The sequence below is a fragment of the Octopus bimaculoides genome, chromosome 25, assembly GCF_046866305.1.
Source record: "Octopus bimaculoides isolate indiv1 chromosome 25, ASM4686630v1, whole genome shotgun sequence".
In the NCBI taxonomy this organism is placed as follows: Eukaryota; Metazoa; Mollusca; class Cephalopoda; order Octopoda; family Octopodidae; genus Octopus; species Octopus bimaculoides.
The window spans coordinates 22,216,624-22,230,189 of NC_142952.1; the positions used below are offsets into that span (position 1 = coordinate 22,216,624).

The window sequence follows — 13,566 nt, forward strand, 5'->3', positions numbered from 1 at the left end:
ATTAAGACACAACATCTAAATTATCAATGACTCTTTATATTTACACCTCAAACTTTCAATACTTTCAAGTCTTGTATCTGTTGGTAAGGTTCTTTTTTTTTTGTTTTTTACTTGTTTCAGTCAGATTAATCATCCTCAGGACTTATTTTTTTAAAGCCTAGTAGTATCTTATTGGTGTCTTTTGCTGAATTGCTAAGTTATGGGGACATAAACACACCGATACTTGTTGTCAAGTGGTGGTGAAGGGACATACACAGACACAAAGACACACACACACACACACATATGATAGGCCTCCTCAAGCTTCCATCTACCAAATCCACTCACAAGGCTTTGGTCAGACCAAGGCTTTAGTAGAAAACACTTGTCCAAGGTACCACACGGTGGAACTTAACACACACCCATGTAGTTGGGAAGTAAGTTTCTTACCACACAGCTACACCTGCACCTTGTATGTTTGTTTTTTTTGCCAATGGCTTAGATAGAGGGGGAAGAGCAATGGTTAATTGCTTTTTGCAGGGCACCCGAAACTGAAGTTGAGGAAACAAAAAGGAAGACACCACAATACACAGGATATTGCAATACAAAGTAATACATCAAAACAGCCAGTTCCTTAGCGACTGTGTATTTAGTCTGGATGATTACAATACAGATTCATAGGTGCAAGTATGGCTGTGTGGTAAGAAATTTGCTTCTCAATTACATGGTTCTGAGCTCAGACCCACAATGTGGCACCTTGGCTAAGTACCTTCTGCTATAGCCTTGGGCTGACCAAAGCCTTGTGGGTTGATTTGGTAAATGAAAACTAAAAGAAGCATAGTACGCGTGTGTGTGAGAGACTCTCTCATTGCCTTGACATCATGTGATAGCTGAGTGTTACCACCAAGAAAGTGGTGTCCTTTGTTTCCAATCTTCTGTTAAAAACATATCTGGTCATTGGAGAAATATTACCTCAATTGGAAACAAGTCAGGGCTGATAAAAAGAAGGGCATCCGACCATAGAATATCTGCTTCAACAAATTCCATCCAGTCCATGCAAGCATGGAAATGTGAATGTTGAAACAATGACTCTGCTGAAGGTTCACAAGGACCAGGTGGTGGTGTTTAACTGGATAATGGATTAAGTCTGTTACCCAAAAACGTTTATAGAAGGTTTCTTCTGCTCAAGTTTATTCATAAGACTTGGGTTGACCCAAGGCTATTGTAGAAGATACTTGCCCAAAATGTCACATAATATGGGATTGAACCTAGAATCAAAGGACTGCAGATGAACTTGACCACACAGCAATGTATGTAATGTGATGGTAGTAGCAGCAATATTACAGCTCTAGCAAGGAGAAAGACCAAGGAGGACATATGAAAAGAGGGTGGATTCCCATTTGGTTAACCTTGGATCTGATAAGAAGGCAGACACAGAAAGTGAAGGGTGACTGATATAAAACAAGAGAAATGTATAATTTACACCAAAAGGGAAAGATAGATACATATATACCAATATATGTTTGTTATATAGGTATTCTTTAAATTCATGTGTTTGATGACCATACAGATCTCTACAAGATTTAAATTAGCAAACCACAGAATATACTTCAAACAACCAATGTAATATACAAATTTCAATACAGAACATAGAAATTGTAAACTACACGGCTAAAACTGTTTCATCAGACACATTAGTATATCACTTTCTCATTTGCTGACCATACATTTCATACAAAGAGCCATCACAATTCACTGTAATGAAGCTCAAGAAATAAAATCAGATAGAAAAACATTAGCTGACAGCATTGCAAATATTATATTGCATTTCACGAAAAATGAAAAGAATAACTATGGAAGCTTTACTAACAACAAAATACAAGCCAAAAAATAAAAATAAAATAAATAAAATAACAGATGGAATCTACCAGTACTAACACGATCTGCAACTTACTGCAAAATGCACGAGCAACATGGGGTTATTATCATCATTTCATTCTGACAATGAGACCAGGAAGGTCTTGAAACATTGTGCCTTTAATATGACAGGCTTGAAAGAGTTGTTCTCTACTTACACCCATGCATAAATGTTTAACAGCCACGTAGACATTAGACATTTATGTACCTTCAATTGAGATGCATCTCCATCCATTAGTACTTCTCGTTTTCTAGCCTCTTCCAGCATCTGCGCATTCTTCTTCTTCTCTGTTTGCTGATTCCGTTTCAATGTTCCCATCTTCTGTTTATATTCTTTGATTTGGCTGTGAAACAATAAGTAAATAATAAATTAGTATGATATTACGATTTGCCATGACAACAGAGAGCAATGGCCATAAGGTCATCTCCACAACAGTTGGCCTGAGGCTAAAAAAAACAAACAAACACAATACATATAACACAACATCTGGTTAACAATAAGGAAAATAGACCCACAAATTTTCATCACAAATCCTAACAAGTTGAAGTTTTTTTACTCTTCCTTTTACCATAAATCATGTACAATTATAAACCATCCAAACAATGCCTTTGCATCAGTCAACTTCACTTAACTCCTTTTGAGACAATGATGAGTGCTTTTACATGGTCATTAGGAATGTTAGAAATAACAGCTTAGGGCGGCGAGCTGGCAGAAACGTTAGCACGCCGGGCAAAATGCTTAGTGGTATTTCGTCTGCTGCTACGTTCTGAGTTCAAATTCCGCCGAGGTCGACTTTGCCTTTCATCCTTTCGGGGTCGATTAGATAAGTACCAGTTATGCACTGGGGTCGATATAATCGACTTAATCCGTTTGTCTGTCCTTGTTTGTCCCCTCTGTGTGTAGCCTTTGTGGGCAATAAAGAAATAAGAAATAACAGCTTAACAACTGTGGAGGCTCTATCTTTTAAAAAAGCAAGGATACCTTGGCAAATATAGTCCCAGATATACAAAAGGAAGGGATGGTCACAATGTCTTTGATCACTGGTTTGATCAAATAGGACTGACCTGGGATTAAAGCAACAACTACTCTCTATGAACCCTATACATTCATTTGATCTAATAGAAAGAGCAAATATATCCTCAAACTGCACCAAATGTCTTGAAAAGAAGGATACATCAGATAAGATGACTTGATGGTCATATTAACAGGTATAGCCCCTAATATTAACTACTATACTATACATGATGTAGATCTCAATAAAAGATAGAATGGTCACAATTGGAATGTCCTGGATCATAGGTTTGGCTTATGACTAAAACAACAACAATTCCTTGGATTAAGATCTTGTGCTAACCAACCACCACAAGGTCCAGTCCTTGTTGCAGTGTGGTGGCATGCATGCATCAATGAATCTGAGAGCTATGCCAGTGGAGCACAGGTGCCTCATATGGTTTCCCATGTTAGACAGGATGGAGGCCAGATTAATATGAGTCACCTCTTCTTAGAAGTAAAAATGGGTTTGCATGGGCCAATATCCTCACCTACACAATTCAAAACCAACAAGATATGGAACACGGCCTGAGCAGATCAGAGACAAGAACAGTGGAGAAAAGAATCAATGGCCTGTGCTCCATAGAGGAAAAAAGAGGCAGGACGATGATGGTACATCAAAGAAAATCTGGATGCTTATTGTAAGGCCTTGGTTGGGCATTTTTGATCATCTGCACTGGGGAAATTCCTCACAAGGACACAGGTCTGGGTAAGGTTCTTTTTCTTGTTATGAAAGGCCAAGAGAAAAGCAAGGGCTGACATAGCAGCTTGGCACAAGAGTTATAGCAGGTAAACACAAAATGTAAACAACCCCAAAGTAATCCCACAAAGAATTTTCTCTAGTGTTCTACTGATTCTACCAATCTCACCTGAATATGCTATGTCTGAAAAAAGATGGGTTGGTCACAACTAGAATGTCTTTAATCGAGGTCGAGCTGACCTGAAGGTAAATGATGAAAACAACAATTTACTTTCTTCTACAGCTACCATGGCTTAAACAAGACTTAACAAAACAGATTAGAAAGCAAACTGAATGAATCAATATGACCAGGACGCAAGCTGGCAGAAACATTAGCCCACTGGGCAAAATGCTTAGTGGTATTTTGCCTGCCTTTATGTTCTGAGCTCAAATTCCACTGAGGTTGGCTTTGCCTTTCATCCTTTCTGGGTCAATAAATTAAGTACCAGTTGCATACTGGGGTCAATCTAATCGACCCCCCCCCCCCACCACCAAATTTCAGGCCCTGTGCCTAGAGTAGAAAAGATATGACCAAGATGCCACCTAATGTAGCACACTGAAATATGTGGTGACAGAGGAGGTACTGGGGTCGATTCATTTGACTAAAAATTCTTCAAGGCGGTGCCCCAGCATGGCTACAGTCTAATGATTGAAACAAGTAAAAGGTAAAAAGATAAAGGTACAAAGTAGTAATTCTCATATAAACAGTAAATTAAGAAGCAGCAAATCATTCTCAGCATTGAGACAGTAAACCAAGGAATAAAAGTAACACTTACTCTTGTAGTTCTTTCATTTGTACATCCTTCTGGGCCTTTTCCTTATTAGCTTCCTCTAATGCTACTTCCATCTCTTTCAGTCTCGACTGTCCTTCCAGGGTTGTTTCATGGTAACTATCAACACCATTAAAGTCTTTACTATTCAGAGAGCTGGAAGCACTGTTGCGATGGTTACGTTCTTCTTTCATCTATCAAAAACAAAGTATTAGGATTCCAATCAAACGATAGACAAATGTATTATTCCAAATATATAAAACCAGTTGCCACTGGCAGCCATGGAGAAACAAGCTCCATACCTCTCAGATACTGGCTGAGCACTCTGTACCATTAAGCTAAGCAGCCCCTGGGAAATGCAAGCACAAGACCACCCTGTCTGGCACAGCTGCCCCAACAGAGGTGCCACACCCTATGAACAGAATAAGATCACATGAGCACAAAGTGAATGTGAGGCATGATCCATCTTCTTCTCCCATGTGATGTCTTTGGTCATCATTGACAACAATGGACAAACATTATTATTATTATTATAATAATAAAGGCAGCAAGCTGGCAGAATTGTTAGCATGTCAAGCAAAAGGCTTAGTGGATTTCATTTGTCTTTACTTTCTGAGTTCAAATTCAGCTGAGGTTGAATCCTTTTGGGGTCGATAAAATAAGTTTCAGTTGAACACTGGGGTTGATGTAATTGACTTACATCTGCCCTCAGAATTGCTGACCTTGTGCCAAAATTTGAAACTATTATTATTATTCTAGATAAATCATTAATGCTAGAATTATTATTATTATTATTATTATTAAAAAGCATCCATATATCTACTCTAGAGTGAGACACCTATATCTGTCTTTCTATACCTTAAATCTCTCAACTGGCACAAATCCACATACCCTCAATACTACTCCCCACCTCCCAGATGAGGGGTTATTGTCTTGTAAGGTACTTAGTGACCCCCATCAGTGCTGGTGCATATAAAAAGCAATATGATGACACCATGTAAAAAACACTGATGCTGGTGCTATATAAAAAGCATCCAGTACACTTTGTAAAGTGGTTGGCATTAAGAAGGGCATCCAGCTGTAGAAACCATGTCAGAGCAGACAATGACTCCTGTCAAATCATCCAATCCATGCCAGCATGGAAAATAGATGTTAAATAATGATGATAAAGATGATGAAAAAATGGCAAACTGACAGAATCATTAGCATGCGTGGCAAAATGCTTAGTCAACTTTGTCTTTCATCGTTTAGTGGTTGATAAAATAAGCACCAGTTGAACGATGGAGTCAATGTAATCAACTTATCCCCTCTCCCAAAATTACTAGCCTTGTACCAAAATTTGAAACTATTATTATTATTATTATTATTAGTAGTAGTAGTAGTAGTAGTAGTAGTAGTATTGAGTTAAAGTGTATGGGAACCTGTTGGGATATCCCTGGGAAAAAAAGCTGGATTTTACAATGGTTGAAACCTTTCTTTTCTGTTTTATTTTGTAAACAAGGGACTTCTGTAACATTTAAATGCTACCCCATTATCTGGGACTGAAGAAAAGTCTGTCTTTTAGACATATATTAAAAATAAAAATTGTTTTTTACTTGTTGTTCAAGATGGTTTCTTCTCTTGGGGAAGCAGTGAACGGCTCTAAACACAAGCTTGCAACAGAGTTTATGGCCATCCACCCCCAAGGATTTCATTAGAAACTTTGAAAATGATAACACAGAGTTTGAAAATTAACACAGACAGAAAAGAAAAAAAAAAGGAATATGAGTACATTTAGACTCAGCAGACACTCTTAACAAATGAAAAAAAAAACAAAACAATATTTCAATAATGCTATGCAGCAGTTTTGCTAAAATTGCTAATCAGATGGGTATACACAATATAAACTAGCTTTGGGGAAAAGAAACGAGAGAAATATACTACAAGAAGTAGTTAGTGCCTTCTTGCAAAAGAACATATCCAAGAATGGGATATACCCTCCTCCTCTTCCATCATCATCACCATCAGTAGTAGTAATTAACATCTGCTTTCTGTGCTGGTGTGAGTTAGATGGTTTGACTGGAACTGGTAAACTGGAGGGCTGCTTCAAGCTTCAGTCTGCTTTGACTTGGTTTCTACAATTGGGTGTCCTTCCTAAAGCAAACCACTTCACAGAGTGTGCTGGGTGCCTCTGTGGAGTGAAAATGGGCAAAAGGCGTCCACATGATCACAGAAGAACAGTTTGAAGTCTAGTTGTTTTAATTCCTGCATTTATAATGGTGTAGTTTACTGCCCTGAGGGAGTCATCAGGAGTTACATGTCTATGCAGATCCTTGCCTGATCACATATTGTTCTGTGTCTATCTTAACATTCAACACCTGCCTACATAACACTGTACAGTTAACAACAAGCCAGAGTGGTATATGAACAATACCCGTCAAAATATTTGTCACTGTTGCCATCAGAAATATAAAGAACCGGTGACTGATCTATTGAAAAACTGTAACCAATGATACTATTGTTTATCAACTGTAATGTGTGTGTGTATGTGTGTGTGTGTGTGAGTAAAACATCATAAGATTTAAGTATATTTCATTCTTTTTTTTTCCTCATAAAATCACATACTCAACATACCAGTGAAGAAAGATTAGTTTTGGTGAGATAATAAACTATGTACTATACATATGTATGAAAGAGGGGGTGTGTGTGTATGTGTGTGTGTGTGTGTGAGAGAGAGAGAGAGAGAGAGAGAGAGAGAGAGAGAGAGAGAGAGAGAGAGAACAACAGAGAAAGAAAGAAAGACAGCAAGTGAGTAAGAAATAAAATGAAAGAGAAAGAAATAGAGAAAGAGACAGACAGACAAACAGAGAAAAATCCCATAATATAAGATAAAATTAAACAAAAAGAGGAAAAAAAGTTTTTAAAAAAAAAGAGAGGAAGAAATGATTTATGTAGAACAAATGATTACCTTTTCAAGATCTTTGGTAAGTTTTTCAATCTCTCTCTCTTTCGAAGTGTCAGACATCTCCATCTTTAGCTGATTAACCATAGACTCAGACATGATTTTCTTTGAACGAAGTTCAGAAGCTTCTTCTCTCAACTCACACATCTGTGTCTGTGAATGGATAAACAGAGAGGAAGATAATTAAAGCAGGTAGGTAAGATAGGAAAGAAAGGATGAAAAGCAGAACAACAAAAAAAAAAAAAAAGAGAGACATGTAGACAAACAGAGAGATCAGACACACACAGATCAGTAAATTGACAGATAGGTAGATAGAGAGATAGGTAAATAGATAGCTGGGCAGGTAGATAGATAGATAGACAGACAGGTAGTTAAAGTATATAATTAGGTACGTCGATAAAGGTAGGTCAGTAGGCGATAAATACATAGATAGACACACAATTAAGTAAATAAATAGATAGGTAAGGAAACATATAGCTAGCTAAACAGATAGACAGATAGGTGTGCAAATAGGGAGATAGATAAGACACACACACACACACACACACACACACAGATAGGCAGATAAAACAGAAAGACAGTTTACCAAATTCATTTATAACAGAACAAAGAACATTGACATACAAATTTGGTGATTGTTGTTGTTGATGATGATGATGATGGTGATTATGAGGCTGGATTTGATACCATGATAAACGGTGACATGCCAACGACTAACAATGAAAATCTTATGGAGAATACTAGTTACTGATGATGATGATTTGATTGATGCTATCAACACTATTGTTGATGCTGATGCTTTTACCGAAGACATATGACATGAGAATAGGTCGTTATTGATGTTACCGATACCTTTGACACTTTTTGAGGTGGAATTTTGGTTTAAGCACTCCATGTAACACCTCATAACTTCTTCATTTTTTTTGAATTTTTCAGAAAATTTTTGCATATTTGTGCTTTATTTATAGGAATTCACACAATTATGGAAAAAAAACAAACAAAAAACATTTTTTGTGAGATTTAAGGGTGACTTAGCTGTTATTTTTAGCACAACTCACCTGACACCTTCCTTGTTTCATTGTCATTCTAACATGTATTGATGTTTTTCAATATTTTTCTTCTCATACACACATCAAATGGAATGATGATGCATCCAAGGGTAATCCATTGTTGTGATTTAAGAATAAAAATTGGACTGTCCATATTTTAAACTCTGATTTAAAAAAAAAAATTCGAAAAAAGAGTGGATTTTTTGGAGGGAGAGCGAAGAAGGAATGGTATTCTCAAACCAAAAACCTAGCCTGAATGCTTTCAACAGAGAAGACTCTGCTAAAGGTACCAAGGTGTTAGGTAGTAGTGCTAAACCAGGCAATCAATTAAGTCTACCACCTATGCAGGCAATGACTGGATTTGAACTCAAAACAAAAAGAGCCAGAAAAAAAAATATTACAAGGCATCCAGTTTGATGTACTTGCACTTTCACCAATCCACCACCTGGAATTGGTACTTTTTTATCACTTCCAAAAAGGATGACAGGTAAACTTGACCAGGTGGGATTTGAATTCAGAGCATGAAGAGAATCTATCATTTTTGTTATCATAGTCCTCCAGGCCATAATAGAGGAATTTAAGACCAGTTGCCCTTGGGAGCTCCTCTATGCTGATAACCTTGTTTTTATAGCTGAATCTCTACTAGAATAAGAGAAGAAATGTCAGGTGTGGAAGAAAGGTATGGAATCAAAGGGCCTTAGAATTAATTTAGCAAAGATCGAAGTACTAATAAGACAAATTATTAATCCCATCAGGGAGATGGTCCTGCTTAATATATAGAAAAGGTGTAGGTAGAAATTCCATATGATGAACCCACAGCAAGCTATGGACACATAAGAGGTGCAACAGTATCACAGTAAGAGAAGCTAGTCTTTGTGTGTGGTAGATGTGCAGGTACAATAAACACTAAGAATGTACAGGAAATAGACTTCCTCAAATGTCTGGCGGTGGGGCTTAGAAGTAGTAGATAGTTTAAGTTAACCTAGGTGACCAAGCTAGCAGTGGAGGCGGATGCTCTGAAAGCTTAGTTACTAGAATAAGAACTGAACTGTTTGGGTAAAATTCAGGGAGCCATTACCTTTGTTGGTAACAAAGTGCTTCTCCCTCAGGGTGAAAGGCAGAATAAATGATGCCTCTATACAGACAGCTATGCTACATGGCAGCAAAAGATGGGCTGTGACTGTAGAGGACATGTGAAAGCTTGAAAGAAATGAAACCAGTGTGTTCCACTGGATGTGCAGTATCAGTGTGTGTATACAACAAGATGTAAATGTTTCGAGAGAAAAATTGGGTATAAGAGGCATCCATCAGTTTCCTTTGTCAAGCAATGGTGGAGTGAATGACAGACAAATACACACACACACACAATGGGCTTCTATCTACAAATTCATCCACAAAGTGTTGGTCAGACCAGGGCTATAGTAGAAAACTCTTGCCCAAGATGTCATGCAGTGGGACTGAACCTGATGTCTCAGTTTACAAAGCAAGCTTCTGAACCACACAGTCATACCTGCATAGCCAGCCAGTCAGCCAGCCAGCCAGCCAGCCAGCCAGACAGACAGATAGATAGATAGATAGATAGCTCTGCACAGAGAAATTAAGAAAATGCCTGAGAAACTGTTTCTTTAAAAACAAGGGAAGGAAATGCAAGAGGGTGAGAAAGATGTGTTTGTGCATATGTGTGAGAAGGAGAGAGATAGAGAGAGAGAGAGAGAGAGAGTGAGGGGGAGGCAGACAGAGAATAAGAGAAAGAGAGAGAGGTGGACCCCCTACCAGCTACACTAGTGATGTGATATGAGGAAAATGTATGTGTAAGATGTATGATATATGAATGGGATAGAAGTATATATGCATGTATAACTGTGTGTGTATATGTATACATGTTTGCTGCAGAAAAGGCTGAAGGATGAAGAAATTTGATTTGCATTCATGAGGCCCTGAGTTCACTTCCAATGCATGGAATCTTGAGCATGTTTTCTAGCCTAGCCTTTGATCTTAAGTGAAGTCTGGTAAGCAAGGCACATGTATGGAGGCCAATGGAATGGCCTGTAGCTGTACTTTAATGTCACCCAGTGTGTCACTAGGTGACATAGATTTGCCAGAAGATTACATTTGAAGTACACACATGCATTTGTGGAATATTCAACCATTTATGCTATCATACAGTGAATAGGTAGTTACATTGATTAAACCACAGGAATAGTCATTCAATGAAATCAACATAAAATTCATTCATCCGTTCATGTATATGTGTGTGCAAGTGAGAGAGAGAGAGAGAGAGAGAGAGAGAGAGAGAGAGAGAGAGAGAAGGTGAGTTAGTGAGTGTGTATGTGTGTGTTATGTATGGAGTCTAAATGTTTAGGAGAGTGAAATGTTAACTGTGTGTGAACGTACATTTGGTGTCTAGGGGTGAATGTGCATGTATGTCACATGCAATTGGAGTAGAATTAAAGGTCTGTGGTATGCACTAGTATATGCTATGCATACAAAACTGTAGGGAGGTAGGTGTAGAGATGTGTGAGTGCATGTGTATATTATATAAATAGGCATACACACACACACACAACACGTATCTATAGGTAGATATATATGTTTACAGATACATACACACATTTCTACAAAAAATAGGTTTAATAGACTGTTCCCCTTCATCAGCCACCCAACACCAACCCAATCTGAAATCAATGTATGAATGAATGAATGAATCAATCAGAAAGCTCTTTAATGAACACAACACATTATAACAACAATAACAACATGTCAACAACAATGACAATACCACTGACTTCAGCAATGACGATAACAACATCAACATCAATATTGACAACACTACCACCACCATTACCACCAAAAGCAACACCAACACCACTGGCAACAATAACAGTAGCAACATCAACAACCCCAACATTGACTGACCCAGTTCTTTTGAAGAGACAACAGGAAATAAGTGTAAAATTATCTTTGAGAATGTCTGTTGTGATTTTTTATTGCTGAACTGAATGAACACCACCACCACCACTGCTACCACCAACCTCATCATCACAGTCAACTCTTTCACATCCATCATCATCTCTAGCATCTTTACCATAACCATCACCACCATCACTATCAACATAACAACTTTCAGCATGTCTCTCGCTATTAAAACTGCCATCAAAACTACCTCTGTCACCGTCGACACCACTTACTCACAACTCTACCCTAACCACTATGACTACCCTGCAACATCTCTGGTGGTGGCAGCAACCACCAGTACGAACACCAACGCAAAATAAAGCATAATAATAACAGTTTCAAATTTGGGCACAAGGCCAGCAATTTTGGAGAGGAGATAAGTTGATAATATTGACCCCAGTGTTCAACTGGTACATATTTAAGTGACCCTGAAAGAATGAAAAGCAAAGTCAACCCCGGTAGAATTTGAACTCAGATCGTAAAGACAGACAAAATGCTGCTAAGCATTTTGCCTAGCATGCTAACAGTTCTCCTAGCTTGCTGCCTTAATAATAATAATAATAATAATAATAATAAGATAATACACGTGAAGCAGAAGAAACCCGCAAATTTTGGAATAACATCTGGGGGCAAGAAGTTTCGCACAACCACAGTGCTGAGTGGATTCATTCCGTGAGATCGAACTACATCACCTGGAGGCTTCACAACAGGACCATGTGCACAAAACAAAAGATGTCATTGCACAGATATCAAAACTGCCAAACTAGAAAGTGGCAGGACCAGATGGAATTCAAGGCTGCTGGCTCAAGTGGTTTAGGTCAATATAGAAGAGAATTGTGTTGCAATTAGACAACTGCCTACAGAGTGATACAGTTCCAGAGTGGATGGTAGAAGGAAGAAGAACAACATTGTTAATGAAAGATCGGTCAAAAGGCAATGAGGTTGGCAATTACCAATTCATTGCTTGTCTTAGCTGCCTATAGAAAGTATTAACAGGTACCCTCATAGGGAAAACACACATGTTCCTTGCAGAAAACAATCTTCTGCAGTAAGACAAAAGGGATGCTGAAAAGGATCCAAGCGCACTAAGGATCACCTTGTGAAAGACAAGGTCATAAATGAAGAACTGTAAATGGTACCAAAAAAACTCGTGCATGGCCTGGATAAACTCCAAAAAGGCTTACGACATGTTGCTGCATTCGTGGATTTTGGAAACACTTGACGTGTGGAATAGCTGAGAACATGTGCACTGATTAAGAACAGCATGCCTAGTTTGAAAATACGTCTTTACTGTAACAACCAGCACTTAGCCGAGGTAACAATCAAAAGAGGTATCTTCCAAGGAAACTCTTCTTCACCTCTGTTATTTGTTATAGCCTTGATCTCACTTTCTGTGGTCCTACGTAAAATCAACATGCACTATGAGCTGAGAAAGAACGGACCTTGTCTCAACCACCTTCTCTTCATGAATGATTTAAAACTGTTTGTAAAAACAGATCCTGATATGGTTGAGACTGTGCAAATGTGCAGCAAGGATATAAGGATGGAATTCGGTATCTCGAAGTGTGCAGTACTTACTTTGAAGTGGGGGGAAAGAGTAAATTGTAGGGGAGAGAATGGAAGACCCAGATGATGATGGGTACAAGTACCTTGGGATCCTGGAGCTGGACAATATCTTGCACAGAGAAATGAAAGACAAGGTCATCACTGCATATTTCAAGTGCCCCAAACTTCTCTTGAAATCAAAGCTCAACTCAAGGAATCTTGTAACTGCCATCAACATGTGGGCTGTTGTTGTAGCTCGCTATAGTGCACCCATCCTGAGATGGACTCAAGTGGAGGCTGACATACTCGATCGAACTACCTGAAAGACAATGACAATGCATGGTGCTCTCCACTCTAAGGCAAATGTACACAGGCTCTACATGAAGAGAGGTAAGTGTGGATGTGGGCCGATTAGTGTATGGGAGTGCATCACCAGTGAAAGAAGAAACATGGCAGAATATTTGGCAAATAGCAAACAAGACCTGCTACAGTATGCTGCTGGTGCAGAAGGAGTTTACAAAAATGGACTTGAGAATGTTCATAAATTTCGAACAAGAACAGCCAACGAGAGAGAAGAAACCCTACTTCGTATGGAATTACATGGTCAGTTTCACCGTGAA

The 13,566-nt window shown here is 38.4% G+C and overlaps 1 protein-coding gene across 4 annotated transcripts in view; it reads right to left on the reverse strand.

The window, feature by feature from the left end:
• LOC106880220 (ELKS/Rab6-interacting/CAST family member 1) overlaps positions 1-13,566 on the reverse strand; it is a 296,919-nt gene that overhangs the window by 46,022 nt on the left and 237,331 nt on the right. For all 4 annotated transcript variants that reach the window (XM_052976221.2, XM_052976222.2, XM_052976223.2 and 1 more), the window contains exons 9-11: positions 7,404-7,550; positions 4,463-4,650; positions 2,105-2,240 (exon numbers count right to left, since the gene is read on the reverse strand). In XM_052976221.2, coding sequence (XP_052832181.1) covers positions 2,105-2,240; positions 4,463-4,650; positions 7,404-7,550 — 471 coding nt within the window. The remainder of the gene's footprint in view (positions 1-2,104; positions 2,241-4,462; positions 4,651-7,403; positions 7,551-13,566) is intronic.